Source organism: Dromiciops gliroides, chromosome 3 (genome assembly GCF_019393635.1).
Source record: "Dromiciops gliroides isolate mDroGli1 chromosome 3, mDroGli1.pri, whole genome shotgun sequence".
Taxonomy (NCBI): domain Eukaryota; kingdom Metazoa; phylum Chordata; class Mammalia; order Microbiotheria; family Microbiotheriidae; genus Dromiciops; species Dromiciops gliroides.
Genome location: NC_057863.1, coordinates 437,643,716 through 437,663,740, shown reverse-complemented (window position 1 = coordinate 437,663,740; position 20,025 = coordinate 437,643,716). Strand labels below are relative to the sequence as shown.

Genomic DNA, 20,025 nt, shown 5'->3' with positions numbered 1-20,025 from the left:
ACCAGCTTAGAATAACCAGGATGCAGTAACCTGAGCGAAAACTACCGGGGCTTGGGTTATTGATTTAAATTGCATTGGGGGCCCACTGTTCTGTGGTGTTCAGAACTTCTGCCCCTATCCTGCTAACCACATACATTAAAATCTAAACTGCACCGGGGCAGCTAGGTGGCACAGTGGATAAAGCACGGGCCCAGGATTCAGGAGGACCTGAGTTCAAATCTGGCCTCAGACACATGACACTTACTAGCTGTGTGACTCTGGGCAAGTCACTTAACCCCCATTGCCCTTCAAAAAAAAAAAATCTAAACTGCATCCAAATTGCTGCTCCCAGAAAAAGTAGTATCAAGTTTATTGCTGAATGAAAATCTGGATTTTCCAAAGTGTCTTCTTGACGCTACTAAATAACAAACAACTTTTTGAGGGCACAAATCATACTCTGTTCATCATTATATCTCCTACAGTGTTGAACACAGCACCATGCAAGTTTGGGTTCAGACCAGCTTGAGGCATTTTTTATGTGGGGTAATGAGGGTTAAGAGACTTGCCCAGGGTCACACAGCTGGTAAGTGTCAAGTGTCTGAGGTTGGATTTGAACTCAGGTCCTCCTGAATCCAGGGCTGGTGCTTTATCCACCGCACCACCTAGCTGCCCCCTTGAGAAAATTTTAAAAGTTCATCAGGGGGGTGGCTAAGATTTTAATTCAATAAATGTAGATTAAGCCTGCTATATGTAGGTAGGGACCATGAGAGGCAGTACAATGGGCATCAGAGAAAAATCCTCAGCTTGAAGTCAGGACACCATGGTTCAAATATCACCTCTGGCTCCCCAAGACACAGCGACTTCATTTACTTTAAAAAAAAAAAAAGAAGAAGAAGAAGAAGAAGAAGAAGTAGTATTTCGGGCCAACTAGGTGGCGGGGTGGATAGAGCACCAGCCCTGAAGTCAGGAGGACCTGAGTTCAAATCTGGCCTCAGACACTTAACAATTAGTAGCTGTGTGACCCTAGGAGGGAGGGGCGCTCCGGGCCGGGCCGCGCCGGGCCGGGGCGCTCCGAGCCAGGGCGCTCCAAGCCGGGCCGCGCCGGGGCGCGCCGGGGCGCCGCTCCGTGCCGGGCCGGGCCGGGCCGAGCCACGCCTGGGCGCTCCGGGCTGGGGCGGGCTGGGGCGCTCCAGGCTGGGGCGCTCCGAGCCGAGCTGCGCCAGGCCAGGGCGCTCCGGGCCGGGGCGCTCCGGGCCGGGGCGCTCCGAGCCAGGGCGCTCCGAGCCGGGGCGCTCCGAGCCGGGGCGCTCCGGGCCGGGCCGCGCCGGGGCGCTCCGAGCCGGGGCGCTCCGGGCCGGGGCGCTCCGTGCCGGGCCGGGCCAGGCCGAGCCACGCCTGGGCGCTCCGGGCTGGGGCGCTCCGAGCCGAGCTGTGCCGGGGCAGGGCGCGCCGGGCCAGGGCGCTCCGAGCCGGGCCGGGCTGGGGCGCTCCAGGCTGGGGCGCTCCGAGCCGAGCTGCGCCAGGCCAGGGCGCTCCGGGCCGGGGCGCTCCGAGCCGGGGCGCTCCGGGACAGGGCGCTCCGGGCCGGGGCGCTCCGAGCCAGGCCGCGCCGGGCCGGGCCGTGCCGGGCCGTGCCGGGCCGTGCCGTGCCGTGCCGTGCCGAGCCGAGCCGGGCCAGGCCGCGCCGGGCCGGGCCGTGTCGGGCCGGGCCGTGTCGGGCCGTGCCGTGTCGGGCCGGGCCGTGCTGGGCCGGGGCGCTCCGACCCGGGGCGCTCCGACCCGGGCCGCGCCGGGGCGCTCCGGGCCAGGGCGCTCCGAGCCGAGCTGCGCCAGGCCAGGGCGCTCCGGGCCGGGGCGCTCCGAGCCGGGGCGCTCCGAGCCAGGCCGCGCCGGGCCACTCCGGGCCGGGCCGTGCCGGGCCGTGCCGTGCCGTGCCGAGCCGAGCCGGGCCAGGCCGCGCCGGGCCGGGCCGCGCCGGGCCGTGCCGTGTCGGGCCGGGCCGTGCCGGGCCGGGGCGCTCCGACCCGGGGCGCTCCGACCCGGGCCGCGCCGGGGCGCTCCGGGCCAGGGCGCTCCGAGCCGAGCTGCGCCGGGGCAGGGCGCGCCGGGCCAGGGCGCTCCGAGCCGGGCCGGGCTGGGGCGCTCCGGGCTGGGGCGCTCCGAGCCGAGCTGCGCCAGGCCAGGGCGCTCCGGGCCGGGGCGCTCCGAGCCGGGGCGCTCCGGGCCAGGGCGCTCCGAGCCGAGCTGCGCCAGGCCAGGGCGCTCCGGGCCGGGGCGCTCTGAGCCGGGGCGCTCCGGGCCGGGCCGTGCCGTGCCGTGTCTGGCCGGGCCGGGCCGTGCCGAGCCGGGCCGCGTCGGGCCGTGCCGAGCCGTGCCGTGTCGGGCCGCGCCGGGCCGGGCCGGGCCGGGCCGTGTCGGGCCGGGGCGCTCCGGGCCGTGTCGGGCTGGGGCGCTCCGGGCCGGGCCGTGCCGGGCCGTGCTGGGCCGTGCCGGGCCGCTCCGGGCCGGGCCGTGCCGTGTCGGGCCGGGCCGTGCCGGGCCGGGGCGCTCCGGGCCAGGGCGCTCCGAGCCGAGCTGTGCCGGGGCAGGGCGCTCCGAGCCGGGCCGGGCTGGGGCGCTCCAGGCTGGGGCGCTCCGAGCCGAGCTGCGCCAGGCCAGGGCGCTCCGGGCCGGGGCGCTCTGAGCCGGGGCGCTCCGGGACAGGGCGCTCCGGGCCGGGGCGCTCTGAGCCGGGCCGCGCCGGGCCGGGCCGCGCCGGGCCGTGCCGGGCCGTGCCGGGCCGGGCCGTGCCGTGCCGGGCCGAGCCGGGCCGGGCCGCGCCAGGGCGCTCCGGGCCAGGGCGCTCCGAGCCGAGCTGCGCCGGGGCAGGGCGCGCCGGGCCAGGGCGCTCCGAGCCGGGCCGGGCTGGGGCGCTCCGAGCCGGGGCGCTCCGGGTCGGGCCGCGCCGGGGCAGGGCGCGCCGGGCCGGGGCGCTCTGAGCCGGGGCGCTCCAAGCCGGGGCGCTCCGGGCCGGGCCGGGCTGGGGCGCTCCAGGCTGGGGCGCTCCGAGCCGAGCTGTGCCAGGCCAGGGCGCTCCGGGCCTGGGCGCTCCGAGCCGGGGCGCTCCGGGCCGCGCCGGGCCGGGCCGTGCCGAGCCGTGCCGGGCCGCGCCGGGCCGCGCCGGGCCGGGCCGGGCCGCGTCGGGCCGTGCCGAGCCGTGCCGGGCCGCGCCGGGCCGCTCCGACCCGGGGCGCTCCGACCCGGGCCGCACCGGGGCGCTCCGGGCTGGGGCGCTCCGAGCCGAGCCGCGCCGGGCCAGGGCGCTCCGGGCCGGGGCGCTCCGTGCCGGGCCGGGCCGGGCCGAGCCACGCCTGGGTGCTCCGGGCTGGGGCGCTCCGAGCCGAGCTGCGCCGGGGCAGGGCGCACCAGGCCAGGGCGCTCCGGGCTGGGGCGCTCCGGGCCGGGGCGCTCCGGGCCGGGCCGCACCGGGCCGGGCCGTGCCGGGCCGGGCCGAGCCGCGCCGGGGCGCTCTGAGCCGGGCCACGCCGAGCCGGGGCGCTCCGAGCCGGGGCGCTCCGGGCCGGGGCGCTCCGACCCGGGGCGCTCCGACCCGGGGCGCTCCGACCCGGGCCGCGCCGTGGCGCTCTGGGCCGAGCTGCGCCTGGCCGTGGCGCTGCGGGCCAGGGCGCTCCGAGCCAGGGCGCTCCGGGCCGGGCCGCGCCGGGGCGCTCCGGGCCGGGCCGCGCCGGGGCGCTCCGGGCCGGGCCGCGCCGGGGCGCTCCGGGCCAGGCCGCGCCGGGTCGCGCCAGGCTCCGAGCCGGGGCGCTCCGAGCCAGGCCGCGCCGGGGCGCTCTGAGCCGGGCCACGCCGAGCCGGGGCGCTCCGAGCCAGGCCGCGCCGGGGTGCTCCGGGCCGGGGAGCTCCGAGCCGAGCCGCGCCGGGGCAGGGCGCGCCGGGCCAGGGCGCTCCGAGCCGGGGCGCTCCAAGCCAGGGCGCTCCGAGCCGGGCCACGCCAGGGTGCTCCGAGCTGGGCCGCGCCGGGGCGCGCCGAGCCGAGCTTGAAGTCAGGACACTTAACAATTAGTAGTAGTGTAGTAGGAGGGAGGGGAGGCGAGGGGAGGCGCGGGGAGGCAAGCCGGGCCGGAGCGCACTGAGACGGGGCGCTCGAGCCGAGCCGGGCCGATTTGGAAAAAGGCAATGCAGTCTGGGGTAAGGGATCAAAGAGCAGAAGTCAATTCAATAAATGTCAAATCTGACCTCTGACACTGTGTGACCCTAAGCAAGTCATTTTACCCTCTTTGCTTCAGTTTCCTCCTCTGTACAATGAGCTGGAGTAGGAAATGACAAACCACTCCAGTATCTTGGCCAAGAAGACCCCGCATGGGGACTGAAAAATGAAAAGAAAAAACAACACCTCTAATTCTAACCCCAGCAATCTTCACACTGAACTGAGCAAACATCTGAGAATCTTAAAATCTTCTTAGAAAACCCTTCCTTTGTTCCCATTGAACTTTATGCATATGCTTCTTGTTCTGCCTTAGGTTATAGCTATTTGAGTAAATGTCTCATCCAACCTACTAAATAATAAACTCTTTGATGGCATAAATTATGCTCTGTTCATCTCTGTATCCTCTGCTGTGTCAAACAAAGCACCATGAAGGCTTGGGCTTGGACCAGAATCAGAGGAATTTGTATTTTATCCTAGAGGCAATAGAGCAATGCCATATTATTGAGTGGGGAAATGACTAGGAAACCAATCATCAGACTTGATAAAATTATAGGATATGAAGCAGGGACTCGAACTTTTTGGGGTCACGGCCCCCTTTAGCAGTTTGGTGAAGCCTATGTATCCCTTCTAAAAACAATGTTTTTAAATGCATTAAATAAAATAAAATACAGAGGAAGTCAATTATATTGAAATAAAAATGTAAGTTTTCTTTTCCAATCCAAGTTCATGGACTCCTTGACATCTTCTTAAGCCTAGGTACTATCATATGCAGAGTGGTTGCTTTCACAATTTGTAAAGAGAATGAAGCCTTGAGTACTTCATACCTTAAGTGAATACCATCCTATTCACAGATATAATGGGTATCAAACTGGGATTAGTCCCATTTGCACCTTGTAAGGGGGTCTATGGGTAAATGGGCTAGTATGCTCTTTAAAAAAAAAAACTAGGTTTCCCTATCTCATTCAGATTGGAATTACATGGGCTAGTCACAGTCTGCCCCACACTGACCAGCCTGGGAGCTTTAACCTGCTTTTTTTCTCACTTGGGCAAATTTGCCTCTCGATAAAATTATATTTTGTTCTGGTCCACCCAACCACCTCCATCCCCTTCCTAGTAAGTATAGTATGTTTATAAGTAGCAATAGCAGGAAATAAAATTGTCAAAAGGAACCTGGAAGCCACATACAAGCCATCCCAAAGATCAAAGGTGCACAATTTACAAATTGTATCATATATTACCAACATTCACATCCTGGTAATATGTGCTGAATCAGGAGAAGTCACCTAGGCACTGCTATCAGTGTTCTGAATATGTAAATTCTAGACAAATTCCAGACCTCCACAGTTCTAGACCAGCAAAATATTTAAAAAGTGCTGATAACTTTGAGGTGTATCTTTGAAGTTTTACTGATTACTTTCAGGTGATTTGGATATGTTAATGAACTAAGCCCAAGGCGGCACAGATAGGAGTGAGTCTGTTTCCCAAAAACAATCCTATAAAAATGAGACCTCAATCTCCCACCACCCTGCCACCCCCCCCCCCCCCAGCAGTTTTCCATCTGCTTTGGGTTTATACTTCCTAATGCTCCCAACTCTAATAATCCATGATTATGTGAGTGATGCTGTCTGCCTCTCCCCTCTCCCCATCCTCTTCCTCATACTGACCCCCATCACCATCCCATTTCCTCATCCCTGTGCTGTCATCTTCCTCTGCACCCCTATTACTGCTTGTGTTTGCTATGCTATTTGACTACATACACTCTGTGCCTAATTAAATGATTCGCCCTCTCTTCCTCCTCCTCCCTATGTCCTGCTGCCAGTCATGGTCTTTCTGGGTGAATACCCAAAGAACTGGACATGCCTCTCCTGTTTCATAATTTCATGAATTAATTATCAATTTACCTCACCCTCATCAACCTGGGGGCCTCCTGCTACCAGGGGCTCACCATATAAATGACAAATAGTGCAGATGCTCAACTGCCTTAGTTCACAAGAGCTGAGAACTCCTGAGGTCAAGAGATCCACCAGCCTCAGTCACCTCAATAGCAGAAATTATGCCATCACACCCAGTAAAGCTAAAATGTTAAGAGCCTGAGGTCAGGAAGGAATGCATTCCCAAAAGGAGGACCACCTATCCAAAGGCATGACATGTAATGGAGTATTACCTACAGGAGTCGATTTGACTAGAATTGAAAGTTCATGAAGGAGAATATTATTAAATAAGACTGAAAAGGTAAGTGGTAACTGTGTTGTACGACCGTAAATGTCAAGCTGAAGATTTTGCATTGTAATCTAGAGGCAATAGGGAACCACTGAAGATTTTTGAATAGGGAAGCAACATGATCAGATCTCTATTTTGGGCAGAACAATTTTTTGGCAGCTGTGTGGAAGATATATTAAAAAGGAAGACTGGAAGCCAGAAGTCCAGTTAGAAGACTGCCACAATAGTCTAGCCTGGTGGTCTCCAAACTGGGATGGCACATAACAAGGGATACACACGATGATCCATTGGCATGCAGGAAGAAAACATAAGAACTGTTGGACTATTAGGAAAGCTGAGCACCACAGAATTGACACTTTCAAATTGTGGTAGAAGACTTTTGAGAGTCCCTTGGAAAGCCAAGAGATCAAATCAGTTAATACTCAAATAAATCAATTCAGACTATTCATTGGAAGGTCAAATACTGATGCTGGAGTTTAAATATTTTGGTCACATAATGAGAAGATAGAACTCATTGGAAAAGACCCTGATTTGGGAAAGATTGAAGGCAAAAGGAAAAGGAGATGGCCTCTGCCATCATCATGCTACAAACATGAGATTGGACAGACTTTGGGAGATAGTAGAATAGAGAAGGGCCTGGTGTGTCCATTGGGTCACATGACTGAATGATTGAACAACAACAAACAACATTTACATCTATCATAACTTAAAAGTAAAAAGAAATTAAACTTTTTCTAATATTTTAATACACATATTGACACAGACACTATCACCCAGTCCAGGTGCATATGGATGCAGCTCTCCTGAGGAAAGAAAGGGAGTTTCACAATGCTGAGGAGTTAACAATGGTACCCTAACTTTCAGCATATTGCAACATGTTATAATTTATTTTTGCCTGGTTAAGTGAATTTATAGATTTTGCTACCTTATTGTAATTAAACTGACCTTCACAAAATGGATAGGTGGCTTTAAGAAATTCCTACAAAAAATAACAAGAAAATGGCACACCAGATAGTTTGCTTACTACTAACAATGGCTCTTCCTGAGCAACCAACAAAACAAAAATAATCATAGTCTAATCAAATGCCACAAGAAGTCCACCAAAAAAATCTGAAATTTTCAAGATTATTTGAAATATAGATAAATATTTCATCATAATTATAAATATCATTAACTGTGATCCTAACATTGCATATATTGTGCCTATTAGTTACTAGTAGTATAACCCCAGTCCCAAGGACCCTTAGTATGAGACTTTTTTCCCCTTACAGGTGGGGATGAAATCCCTGCCTTATTCACAGGGTAGGTTTGCCAAGAGGCAAAAAATTCAGTTCTTGGCTAGGGTTTTGAGGATTCTTCAAGGCCAGTCAGTCCCCTTGAGTTCTTTGGGATTCATCAAGCTTTGAGTCTTCTTCAGGACTCTTTAAGATGCAAATTGCTTTTGGGCTCTTCTGGCCAACCCTACTTCAGATTCTTGAAGGAAAAGACTCTGGAAAGACATGAGAGAAGCCAATAGTCTCCATTATGTCTCTACTTCTGGTTTGCAACAGGAGAGACTTTAGGGAGTTTTCTTGTACATAGTTTGTTTTGTATTTATTTGTTTGCATGTTGTCTCTCCCATTCAATTTATTTTTCAATGTTCAGGGAAAGATTTTTATTGAGCATCACAGAGAATATAGGTTCTGCCTATTATAAAAACTACTTTTCCCTCCTGGAGTACAGGGACTCTCTTTTGCCTCTTTTCATAACCCCAGTGCTTAGCACAGTGCCTGGCATATGGTTTATTAGTTGATTGGTTGATTACTGGTTAAAATAGAGAGAAGTCAATCAGTGGAACAAATTAGGTATACAACATATGGAAGGAAATGAGCACAGTGGCCTAATACTTGATATAACCAAAGATTCAAACTATGGGAGCAATAACTCCCTATTTGACAAAAATTGGAAATTAGTATCTCCCACAAATATACCAAGATAAGTTCCAAATGATGCTTACACTTAAATATAAAGATGACATTATAAAAAAATAGAGGAGCAAAGAAGAAATTATCTTTCAACTCTATGGATTAGAGATAGCTTATGACCAAAAAAGGGATAATGATAATAGAAGACAAAATGGACAGTTTTTATTACATAAAATTGATAAGTTTTTATGGAAACAAAACCAAGATCACAAAAAATTTAAAAAGAAATAGATAACCAAGGAAAATACCTTTGCAACAAGTTTTTTCTGATAAGGAGCTGCTTTGAATTTATAAGAATAAGAATCATTCCACAACTAATAAATGGCCAAAAGATAGCAATTAAAAAAATCTAAGGAAGAAATCTAAGCTATGAAAAGATACCAAATCCTGCCCCCCAAACATATAAACAACCAATCTCTACGGTTCATTTCATCCCTTCTAACTCACCCACATATTTATTTACCTTCTCTGGAAATGTTTTGGGAGCACAGCTGCTTAGAGGAACAGCCAACTGTGCTCCCAATACCAATAATCTCTGTTCCTTTACTTTTTTTTCAAAGGGCAAAATATCTGGTCTGTTTGGCAGAATTTATTAATCTGTCATCACAGCTCTTTGCCAAACATTTTCTGACACATTCTTTGCTTTAGACTTAGAATATGGAGTTTTGGGGGACTGTTAGTGTACAATTTTAGCAAAGTGTTTGTGCCAGTTGGAATAATACACAGCAGCTAAGGTCAGATAGTCTGCAAATAACACATTCCATTGCAAAAACTAACTGTTTTGGCTTAAGAAGAGAGACACAGATGTTCCAAGAATCCCAATACCAACGCAGGTTCCTTCCAAGCTGCTTCAGCAAATCCAAAGAGGAATTTATTTAATCCATCAGCTAAAATATCCAAAAGCCCTTTTCTAACTATCAGTCTCTAGTAGTAGAAAGGAACTTCACAATCTAAAAATGTTATTGATATTCAAATAAGTATATGCTACTTAGAGAGACCACTGTTTCTGGATCAGAAGAAAGGGAATCAAAGCTCTGAGGACAATCGATACCTACAAGAGTGGGAAAGAATGGACCCAGAGAAGAAACTGCATAGAAAAATGGGGGAAATGGCCATGTGGAGGGCAAAGGTTAATAATAAATTACACAGGGGCAGCTAGGTGACACAGTGGATAGAGCACCAGCCCTGGATTCAGGAGGATCTGAGTTCAAATCCAGCCTCAGACACTTGACACGTTCTAGCTGTGTGACCCTGGGCAAGTCACTTAACCCTTATTGCCCCACCCCCCAAAAATACACATCTAGGTATGTAGAGAAATTCCTACCATAAGACAATATTCTCCCTATCATCTGCAAGAACTGATATTTCTAAAAGTGATACACAACAGAAAAAGGGACTAGGGGAAGGATCTAAAGTCAAAAACACAGAAAATATTTAGGAGGAGGAACCCAAAATAGGTATCTTAGAAACTTTAATTCAGTAAGGAATAGAGAGACTAAAGAAAGCTTAAATAAGGACCATGAATCAAGAAATAAAAGTTTTGAATGGATAGATAAGGAAGATCAAAAATGAAGAGAAAGAGGGAAAGAAGTCCTTTTGAGAAAAAGGCACTGAAATTGACATTTTAAAAACTAATGAACAAGTTGAAGGGGAAGAAAAAAGTTATTTTACTTGACCACTTAACTGAGAGTGAAAAAAAGTAGGGAACAATTAAATAACCAAGTAGAAGAAAGAAGAATTAAGAAACTGAGCAAAACTCCAAAATGAGAAGGAAGTGGGAAGGTTTGAGGGTGAATGGAAGTGAGCCAGTGGGAAGAGGCTTGCCTCAAAATAGATTAAGCTAAAATAACCGGAGAAGAAAAAGTGCAAAAGAAGAGAGGGACATCCTAATTTAGAAAAAAAATATTAGATTCAAGTAAGTGCAGTGGTTGCTGGAGGAGATGGCCTCTTGGAAAGGGGCATTGAGCAAAGCACTTCAGTGAACACAGAAAGAATATGTTAAGAAGAGAATAAGTTGGCAAATGCCCTTCCTGGTCCCACATGGGGTAAAAAGAGTTCCTTTTCTAAAAAGCCCTATATCAGAGGGAGAGGGGCCATGTTACAATTGAGCCCCCCTCTAAGACAGGATTATCTAGAAACAAACTCATCAAACCAGGAACATGAGTAAGAGGGAAGTCAAATGTATATTCATGTGTAATAACAGAGTAAGGGAAGACTGTAGGAGAAAATTTTGATAAAAAAATACTTTCCTAGAAAAAGAGCTGTGTATATTTTCACTTTATAAAAATATACTTGGAAGAAACAAAACTTTTTTTCTCATTTTAGCAATATTAGAAGAACTGGAGGTTTTGTATCTCCCATCAAAGCACACACAGGTCCCTTTGTCATGTCGGAGAAACTATTGATTCAGCTATTAAATTGTGCTATATGGAAAAATCTTGACAAGAGCAAAATCATTTATTAGACTAACAAATATGTTAGTTGAACCAGCTTTTGAGACTTCTTAAATCCATTATACAATTGAAGTTCTTTTTCAGAGACCAAGATGTATTACGGAGACCAATTCTCTGGACACGCTATGACTGATTTACATGCACATGCCCAGAGTCCATTATTTAGTAGGAAGAGTAGGGAAACAGTCATCTATAGCTGTGGGGGAAATCATCAACAACAGGCTGTGCCTGTATATCTCAACAACCTTGTCCTAAATTTCTGGGGTCTCCTTCCCCACCATATCCTCTAACTTTTTCTATGCAAACTGTGCCAGGGAAGAAGAGGAGGAAGAGCCTTCCTAAGCATTCCTTGGATAGTCATCTAGATTTGACCTGGCAATCTGTGACCCTCTGAGAAAAATAAGCATTTTCAGGCCCTTTGTGTTTGCTACAATTACTCTACACCTCACTTCAACCAAGTCCTCACTCCTGTTTCTTCTCTTGTACCAATAGGGGTCACACACATCCTCTCCAGGTACTGAAAATGCAGAACTATTCCCAAATGCACTGTGGCTATTTGGGGTAATGAATAGTGAAATTCATGGTCTGAGCCCCCATCCAATTCCTTTATCTATTGCTAGACCATAGCAAAGACATAATAAATCTAACAGCAAAGCCACTTAAATAAGACATGAAACAGCACAAATAACATGGAAGAGATTCAAATAATACCATTCTTTGTTCCCATGCACTGTCTTCCATCTCCCACCATTTCAAGGGGCTCTAATCTAATTCACCCTTAATTCCCTGATTCCCCAGCATAATGAGAAGATAGTTTAGAACTCATAGAGCCTGTGGTAAAATTTTAGAGTACAGTTCCATGTATCTCTAGAGTTGGACAGGACTGAAACAACTGAAAAACAGCATTACTTCTTTATGAAGTCTAAAGAGACTTGGCACAGGTGCATAGTAGGAAAAACAGTTGTGAGAGAGTTAACTAGATTTTTGTTCTAGCTCTTGTACTAACGAGCTGTGTGACCTTTAGATATGAATTTAACCACCTTGGGCTCAATTTTTTCACCTATAAAATGAGAGGGTTAAAGTAGATAAGTTCTTCTCATTATAAAATTCTATGAGCCTGAGTTGGTCAGATTTTGCTTACAAAGGAGAATTATGAGATGGCACATGGCTAGTCAGAAATGGACTTCATTTCCCAAATGCTTCAGGTTCAAAGAGTATTACTCATTGTGAAAGATTCTCTGGATGACATTTCTTACAAACCTTGGACTGTCTGTAGCACAGTGATATCCTCAAGGAAGGATTCTATTGGGTGGGGAGTGCTCTTCCAGGCAGGAAGTATGAACAGAGAAAAGAAAGATGAAATCTGGGTGGCACAAGTGAAGATACATACTGTGCTTTGCAGTTAGAGGGGAGGCAAAAAGTAAAAGTAAAGCCCTATTTGGGGTATTCTTGGCAGAGATACTGGAATGGTTTGCCATTTCCTTCTCCAACTCATTTAACAGATTAAGAAACTGAGGCAAAGGGTCACACAGCTAGTGTTTGAGCCTGGATTTGAACTCAGGTCTTCCTGACTCCAGGCCCAGCACTCTATCCACTAACTGCCCATGAAGAAGTAAGGTATGGTCAAAATCATCCTTACCCTGAGGTCAAAGGACAAGATCAAAAAGTGAGCACTGCCAACAAAAGTAACTGACATTATTGGGAGCATAAGTATTAATTGTCAATTCATTCCATCATTAGTCAATGTTTGTTGAACATTCACAATGTATTATTGCTATGGAGCAAGTAGGAAATCCACAACATTGAATAGGAAGTTAAGATTTACCATTGTTGGGGGCAGCTAGGTGGCGCAGTGGATAAAGCACTGGCCTTGGATTCAGGAGGACCTGAGTTCAAATCCAGCCTCAGATATATGACACTTACTAGCTGTGTGACCCTGAGTAAGTCACTTAACCCTCATTGCCCTACCCAAAATATATATATTTACCATTGTCTTTGATGGCGAAGGCCAATGTGGAAGATAAGATAGAAATTTTTGAAAGCACATGTGATATCTCTATGCTTGGTTATTTGTCAGTCTTTTTAGCCATGGTGCCATGCAACAGAACCAGGAAATAATGTGATGTCATCACTCTAAGTGATACCTTCTGTTACTAGTGACTACCTCTACAAGAGCATCTTATATTTGTTTTGTAGTATAGTGTGTGTGACTAGATTTGTGTATGTTGTTTCTCCCATTTGGATATTAGAATGTACACTCCTTGGGGAAAGAGACTTTCATTTTTTTCAAATGCCCGACTCATTTAATAATGAATGAGTTGAATTAATGAACAAACTCAGAAATTTGGGGAAACTCAACTTCTTTTGACCACAGATCAAGTAGAGAATATAGAAAGGATGTTGCCTCTGGCAACAGCACATTATCATGAGAAATACATTGTAAATGAGGGGAGGGGAACGGGAGCAGTATAAATTATTCTCTTGCATGAGGGGATACTGTTTATTAATATTGATAGTACGTACCTCCTCCACTTGTAACCACAAGAGGGAGGGGAACCAATGAAGCAGGGGGACAAGGCAGTCAGTATTAGGGTAGAGGGAAGAGATATGTGAGTAAACTACCTAATTTTAATCAAGAACAATAGCCATTCTTTGTTGGCTGAGGCTTAGAGCTGATTTTTTTTTAATGAATCAGTAAACTTAAACTAAGATGTCTGGATTGTCGTGGATTCATATGTCAATATGGGGGTTTCTGGCTAAGGAGAATGCCATTCCAGGTCAAGGACTAGCAAAATGAGGTTACATATTACAGAACATTGTAGTAAAAGCTTGGGCCTAAGGAGAAGATCTAAAAAACAAGTTAGGTAGGTAGGTTTAGGAGGGTTGGGAGCTGCCCCAATTTCTCTGGGGAAATATTTAATGCATATTAAATTACTTTTACCCTAGTGTATTACATATGAAATTACCCTTTCCTTATGAATAAGTACCCATAAAAAAAAAACAGAAAAGGCGAAGGTAAAAAAGAGGTGAAAAGAGAAAGTCTATTCCAGTCTATTCAGTGACAGTGAGATTCAGGAGACAAAGCTGATAGCCCTGAGCTATAGTCAAATTGGAAATCTAAGCCAGGAAAGGTATAAGAATTAGAAAGCAACTGACATTTAGATAATGTCTTTTTTTTTTTTTTGGTAGGGCAATGAGGGTTAAGTGACTTGCCCAGGGTCACAAAGCTAGTTAAGTGTCAAGTATCTGAGGCCAGATTTGAACTCAGGTACTCCTGAATCCAGGGCTGGTGCTTTATCCACTATGCCACCTAGCTGCCCCCTAGATAATGTCTTAAGGCATTGTCCTCACAACAGTTCCATGAGGTAGCCACCATACATATTATTATCATTTGACCTATAGAAAAACTGATGATATGAGAGATCACCCAGTTAATAAATATCTAAGTCAACATCTGAAGCTTATTCCAAGTCGAGAATAATATCTCTATTACAACAGGCTTGGCTAAGTGGTATGCAAACCTTCCAAATCTTCTCTCTTCTTTCTGTCTAGACTGGTTCACTAACCCACATATTACCAGAATTCACCTTCTCAGTCAAAAACCTGGTATAAAAGAGTTATGCATCAATTTCTCACTGCTAAAGTTGTAAGAGTTCCCAAGACCCCACTGGTCTCAGCCATTTAATAAACCAGCCAAGATGATATCATTAAATCTCAAACATGAAAATTTTATGAAAATAGAATGTAAAACAAGAATAATAATAACATAATAGTAAATCCAGGGGGAAGCTAGGTGGTGCAGTGGATAAAGCACTGGCCCTGGATGCAGGAAGACCTGAGTTCAAATCCGGCTTCAGACACTTGACACTTAATAGCTGTGTGACCTTGAGCAAGTCACTTAACCCTCATTGCCCCACAAAAAAAAAATAGTAAACCCATAAACCTAGGTCACATTCTCTCACCAATGTACACAGTTGCCAAGGCAAAAAGGCTCCTTAGGGATTAAGTCAGACCCCTTAAAGGTTCCCCTCTCGTGAGCCCTAGATACCAGTAAGGGGCAAGGCAAACAAGCCTCCTCTTTCTGAAGCCAGTTCTGTTAAGCAGCAGAGGATTCTTCTTCTTCTAGTAAGGCCCCAACAGCAATACTCTTCTTCCAATCAACTCAGCTCCTAGCAGCAAATTCAGTTTGTCTTCTTCCAGTAAGCTCACTGAGGGGTCAATGCAGACTCTAAAGCATTCTTTGAGATTTCAATTCAGCTGCTTTTCTATGAGCCATCTACTCAGTGAATCTAACTGAGATTTGGTTCTTTTTCAGCAGTAGGGGATCAGTCTCCTCTCAGCCTTCTGCTCAGGTAGGCTCAGCCAAGCTTGGCTCTCCTCTACTTTGCTGCTTTTAAGAAGCAAGGGGGGGGCACCTAGGTGGTGCAGTGGATAGAGCACAGACCCTGGATTCAGGAGGACCTGAGTTCAAATCCTGCCTCAGACACTTAACAATTACTAGCTGTGTGACCCTGGGCAAGTCATTTAACCCCAATTGCCTCACCAAGAAGAAGAAGAAGGCATTCTCAATTCTTCAGAATCTTCCTCAGCTTATTCTTTTTCTTGTTTTCTATCTCTGCTGTGTTTCTTTAGTCTGCATCTCATAACAGGGTCTCCTTTGGGGTAAAGTGCCTCACCTCTGAGATTAAAAAAATCCTAAATTCACATTCTGTCAGATACACCATGAATAGTCACTATACAATTGTCCCATATTCACCAAAAAGTACTAGTTATCAAGGTTTTCCAGCTATCAACCTGTAAAGAATTAAAATTTGGCCCCTACAAACCTCAATGTCCTCATGGTAGTCATATGTAAATGACCTTCTGGGAAACAAGACATTTCAGCTACCTTTGATTTCAGTAACTACTTTTTTCTTGGAGGGCTGCTTTCTCAAAGGTTACTTCAGAACTGTCTATTTTTCTGCCCCTTTCTGACAATGCGATTGTTTCAATTGAAAAGGGGAAGAAAGTTATACATACATCATTATGGACCCCCACCAGCCCCCAACCAACACACAGTACAACTCTTTTTTTCAGGCGGTTGAGGAGAGTAACCTAGTTTCCTAAGAGACATGGGCAGATTCTTAGTCTCTTGAATACCTACAGAGAGGGCTCAGTAGCAACTTTATTTTTTTTTCTGAATGAGGAGTCATCTTTATTTACTCTTCCTTATTCTCCACAGTCAGTCCTGGTTGAAAAACTATTTATTCTAATTCTACAATATCTATCAAATCTATTCTCTTTGTTTTATTCCAACTGCCACCATGCCTATTCCAATCCTCATTTCAGAAGCAACTTTAGAGGGCAGTGTGAAGAACAAAGGGGAAAGATTGAATCAGGAAGGTGACTGGGAGGAAAAAGAGAAGTTTTAAAAAGAGAAAAATGGGGGAAAAGGGAGAAATGAAGGGGGAAAGAGAAGTGAAAAGACTAGAAGGGTAGAAAAATGGGAAGAGAAAGAAAAGAAATGGAAGAGAGATAGGAAAGACCTGGAAGGGAGTGGGAAGAGAGAGGGAAAGGAAAAGGGAAAGAAAATGAGAAGGAGATAAAGAGGAGGAGGAGGAGGAGGAAAAGGAAGAGGAGAAGGAAGAGGAGGAGGAGGAGAAGAAAGAAGCAAGAAAAAGAAGAAGAAGAAAAGGGAGGAAGGAAGGAAGGGAAAGAAAGAGAAAGAGAAAGCAAGGGAAAGAAGCAAGGAGTAAGAAGGAAGTGAATATCTGTATGAAGACTGTCCACAAGCATTTTCCCTCTGTAGGAAGCAGAACACTCTTGGTTATTGGTAGGAAGCAGTTCAAAAGCCATCAGTCCTTTCTGGTCTTCTCCACCTGGAATGACTCCAGTGATGTGCTTGGAACCCAAGGGCCATAATGATGGTGGGGGAAGAGGGGATTTGAGGCTTCTCTCCTCATGGCTCATTTGCAGTGAAATTGATTTTGCTCGAACCAGAGATAGGATGATAGAAATTGAAAAGAATTCTCTGACTGTAACTTGGATAAGCATAAGAGAATCTAAAAGATAGATAGAAGAGTCACTTTAAAAAAAGCTAAAGGCTTCTCTGGTTGGCTTTCTGGTTGTGATTGTCTGTCGTTTACATCACAAAAGAGCTAAAGATGACCCCTGGGACTACAGAGCTAAAATACTGGCAGGCCTTCCTCCTGGGGGAAAAGAGGCTTTACACAGCTGAAGACCAACAGATAATAGCAGAGAGCAGCAACCAAAATAAAGACTAGAAGCAGTTGCATTGGCTCAAGGAAAACAGAGGCAACATTGTTCGGCGGATGGATGCAGCAGTAAGCAGCAGAACAGAGAAAACAGAGCCAAAGAGGACCCTAAGCTCAGTAGTCAAAGCTGCTCACACAATAATAATACCAAAAATAGTCATACCTAACATTTATATAGTTCTTACTATGTGCCAGGCACTGTTTTAAGTGGTTACTAGTATATCTTATTTGATCCTCACCCCTGAGTAAGAGATGCTTTATTCTCCCCATTTTCAGATGAAGAAACTGAGGCAAAGAGAGGTTAAGTGACTTACCCAGGGTCACACAGCTTGCAAGTATCTAAGGCTGGATTTTAACTCAGATCTTCCTGACTCCAGGCCCTCCACTCTATCCACTGCACCACCTAATAGCATCATCAGAAGACACCCCAGACATGCAGCATCAGAATTCCAAGCTGCCTAGGACAAATATGTGTCTTCCCCCTGTCTGTTTTCTATAAATGTGGAAGGGGGCCCTGGATGGTATACTCATGTTAAGTTTTCAGCAGTTAATCCCAGGTCAAGGACCAGGCAGACCAAGAGGGGGGCCAGAAACACAAAAAATACTAGGGCCCACAACTAATACAGTCCAGCCAAAGGAGCTGTGACATAAACAAGTGGTTTCCACAAACTGTTTTTGTGCAAGCCTTAGGAGTGTAGTCCTCTCCCAAAATAAGGGGAATGAATTGGGAGAGCTGTCTGTCAGAGACAATCAGGTGAAAGGAGGGCAGAGATGTCAGGTCCCCAGGTGTGTTCTTTATATCTTCTTTCTCATCTCTAATCTTTTCATGCCCTATTTTCTAATTTCCTAGTTTCTGGCAGACTAAGGTTATGTGTCTGAAAGAATAATCCAAGTTTTCCTCTTAGGCTCTACTCCACCATTTTCAGTCCCCAGAATGTTATTACATCATCACTCACCCTGTCTCCTGGCAGTCACTGTGTTACTTAACCTCCATTCCAGCATCATTTAGTTCTGCCGCTACTGCTCCCTGCTTTCTTTAAGGCAGGGACATATTTCAGTAAGAAGATGCAAAACATTTGGATCCTAAAGCAAAGTAGTACACCACTATCTATTTTGAGCAATTCTTATATCCATGTGCATCCATAGACCTGAACGAGAAAATTAATGCAGTCATTTTTCTCAAAGCTTGTGACTTAAACACAGACTAACCAGACCCTGCAAAGCACTCTGGGAGCAAACTTTTTAATTAAAAAGTTGTTGCAATTCAGCGTTTGATTTCAAATTCTAAGCAGCTGTTGACAGGCTCTGAGTTGTTACCAGGGTTGTCCCTACTGAGGCCCAGGGTGATCCCTTGGGGGTTAGGAGTTGAAGTGAATCACATTCAATGATTTTTCCATCCATTTATGCTTTTTCCACAGGTGAATCCATTTAAAACACACATGCCTTGAAAGGGAAAATAAGTCAGAAATGGATAAAAATCTGAGTGAGAAGTGTCTTTGAAAGAGGATGAGACAGTGTAGAAATTACTTTGATGCTAATGGTTGGAGTTTTGTGGTCGATTATATGTAAATATATGAGCCATCGCTCTTTTTTAATAGCAGATACTTCCCTCCCTTTTACTGTCACTGTCTACCTCTCAAAGTCATTGATGAAGAACCTGGCTTAGGGCAGGGGAGGCCTTCCTAAGGTTCCATCCGATGTTCTTGTTTTGCCAAATCCTAGAAACTCTTTGCTTGTTGCACACGCAAAGCCCTTAACCAGACAGACCCCCACCACCATGACCTGAAGGTACGTTTAGAACTGAGGTCTGAGATTGTAATCAGCACTTCTTGTAGTGGCAAAGAACAGGAAACCAAGTAGGTCCCCATCGAATTGGGAATAGCTCAACAAACTGCGGTACCTAAGTGTAGGATATTACTTTGCTGCAAGAAATGGGGAATGTGGCTATAACTGGGGTCTGCAGCATACCTCTCTCCACATGGAGACTCTTAGGAACTTCCTTCCAGGAGAATCATGATGATGTGGATTGGAAGTACCTTGAAAAGATGGTAGAACATGTAAATCATTCTATAACTGCTAGTAGCAGTTAAGTAGTCTGCTTAACAATACTTGAAAGGAGCCTTTTTCAGTTGATTATATAGTCAAAACTAGAGACATTGAGTCAGCTTTGATCTGGACCCTTCATTCTTGCCACTTCATTCTTTAGCTATGTTCTTGAGGGAATCTCACACACTCCTTGACTCATGGCATCCAGGGAGACAGCCTTGTAAAGGGCCCTGGAGCTTTCCTTTTGCCTTCTCTTTGAAGAAAGGACCTCAGTCCTTGGTCTCTGCATTTATTGTTTTCTGTTTTAGGTAAAGGGATTAGAACCTCTAATCTTGTGAGTTTCAAAAGATCAAGAGTACCCCCAACATTCTGGAACTGTAGCAAGTATGGCACTGATGCCCCAAGGAACAAGAAATGACTTTCTGGACCCAGGCCAGTGGAAGTTGAGACAAAATCTCATCTAGCAGTCAGGTCTCATCTGGATTTGAACTTGATGGGACCAATGTAATACAGCAACTGAGATAAGTATGTTCCCCTAAGGTATATTTTTTACACATGAAACTGAAAATCTATTATATACAACTTGTTATTCATTTTAACTATATAATAAAGTTATCATGTAACTTTATTTTCCCCTCCCTGACCTAGAGATAGCTATCATTAGACCCAAATATGTGTGTGCATATGTATCACTCCATACATACTTGTATTTATCAGTTCTTTCTCTGCATGCAGATGGTGTCTTTCTTCATAGATCCTTTGTAGTTAATCTGGGTATTTATAGTAGTCCTAAGCTACTAAGAGGAAATAGGGATAGCTAGGTGGTGCAGTGGATAGAGCACTGGCCCTGGATTCAGGAGGACCTGAGTTCAAATTCCGCCTCAGACACTTGACACTTATTA

The 20,025-nt window shown here is 47.2% G+C and overlaps 1 protein-coding gene across 1 annotated transcript in view; it reads right to left on the bottom strand.

Moving 5' to 3' along the window:
* Positions 1-1,002: 1,002 nt before the first annotated feature.
* Positions 1,003-20,025, bottom strand: part of LOC122747767 (basic proline-rich protein-like) — a 34,463-nt gene continuing 15,440 nt past the window's right edge. The window contains exons 3-4 of the mRNA XM_043993612.1: positions 4,110-4,162; positions 1,003-4,015 (exon numbers count right to left, since the gene is read on the bottom strand). Of these exons, the coding sequence (XP_043849547.1) occupies positions 1,003-4,015; positions 4,110-4,162 (3,066 nt within the window). The remainder of the gene's footprint in view (positions 4,016-4,109; positions 4,163-20,025) is intronic.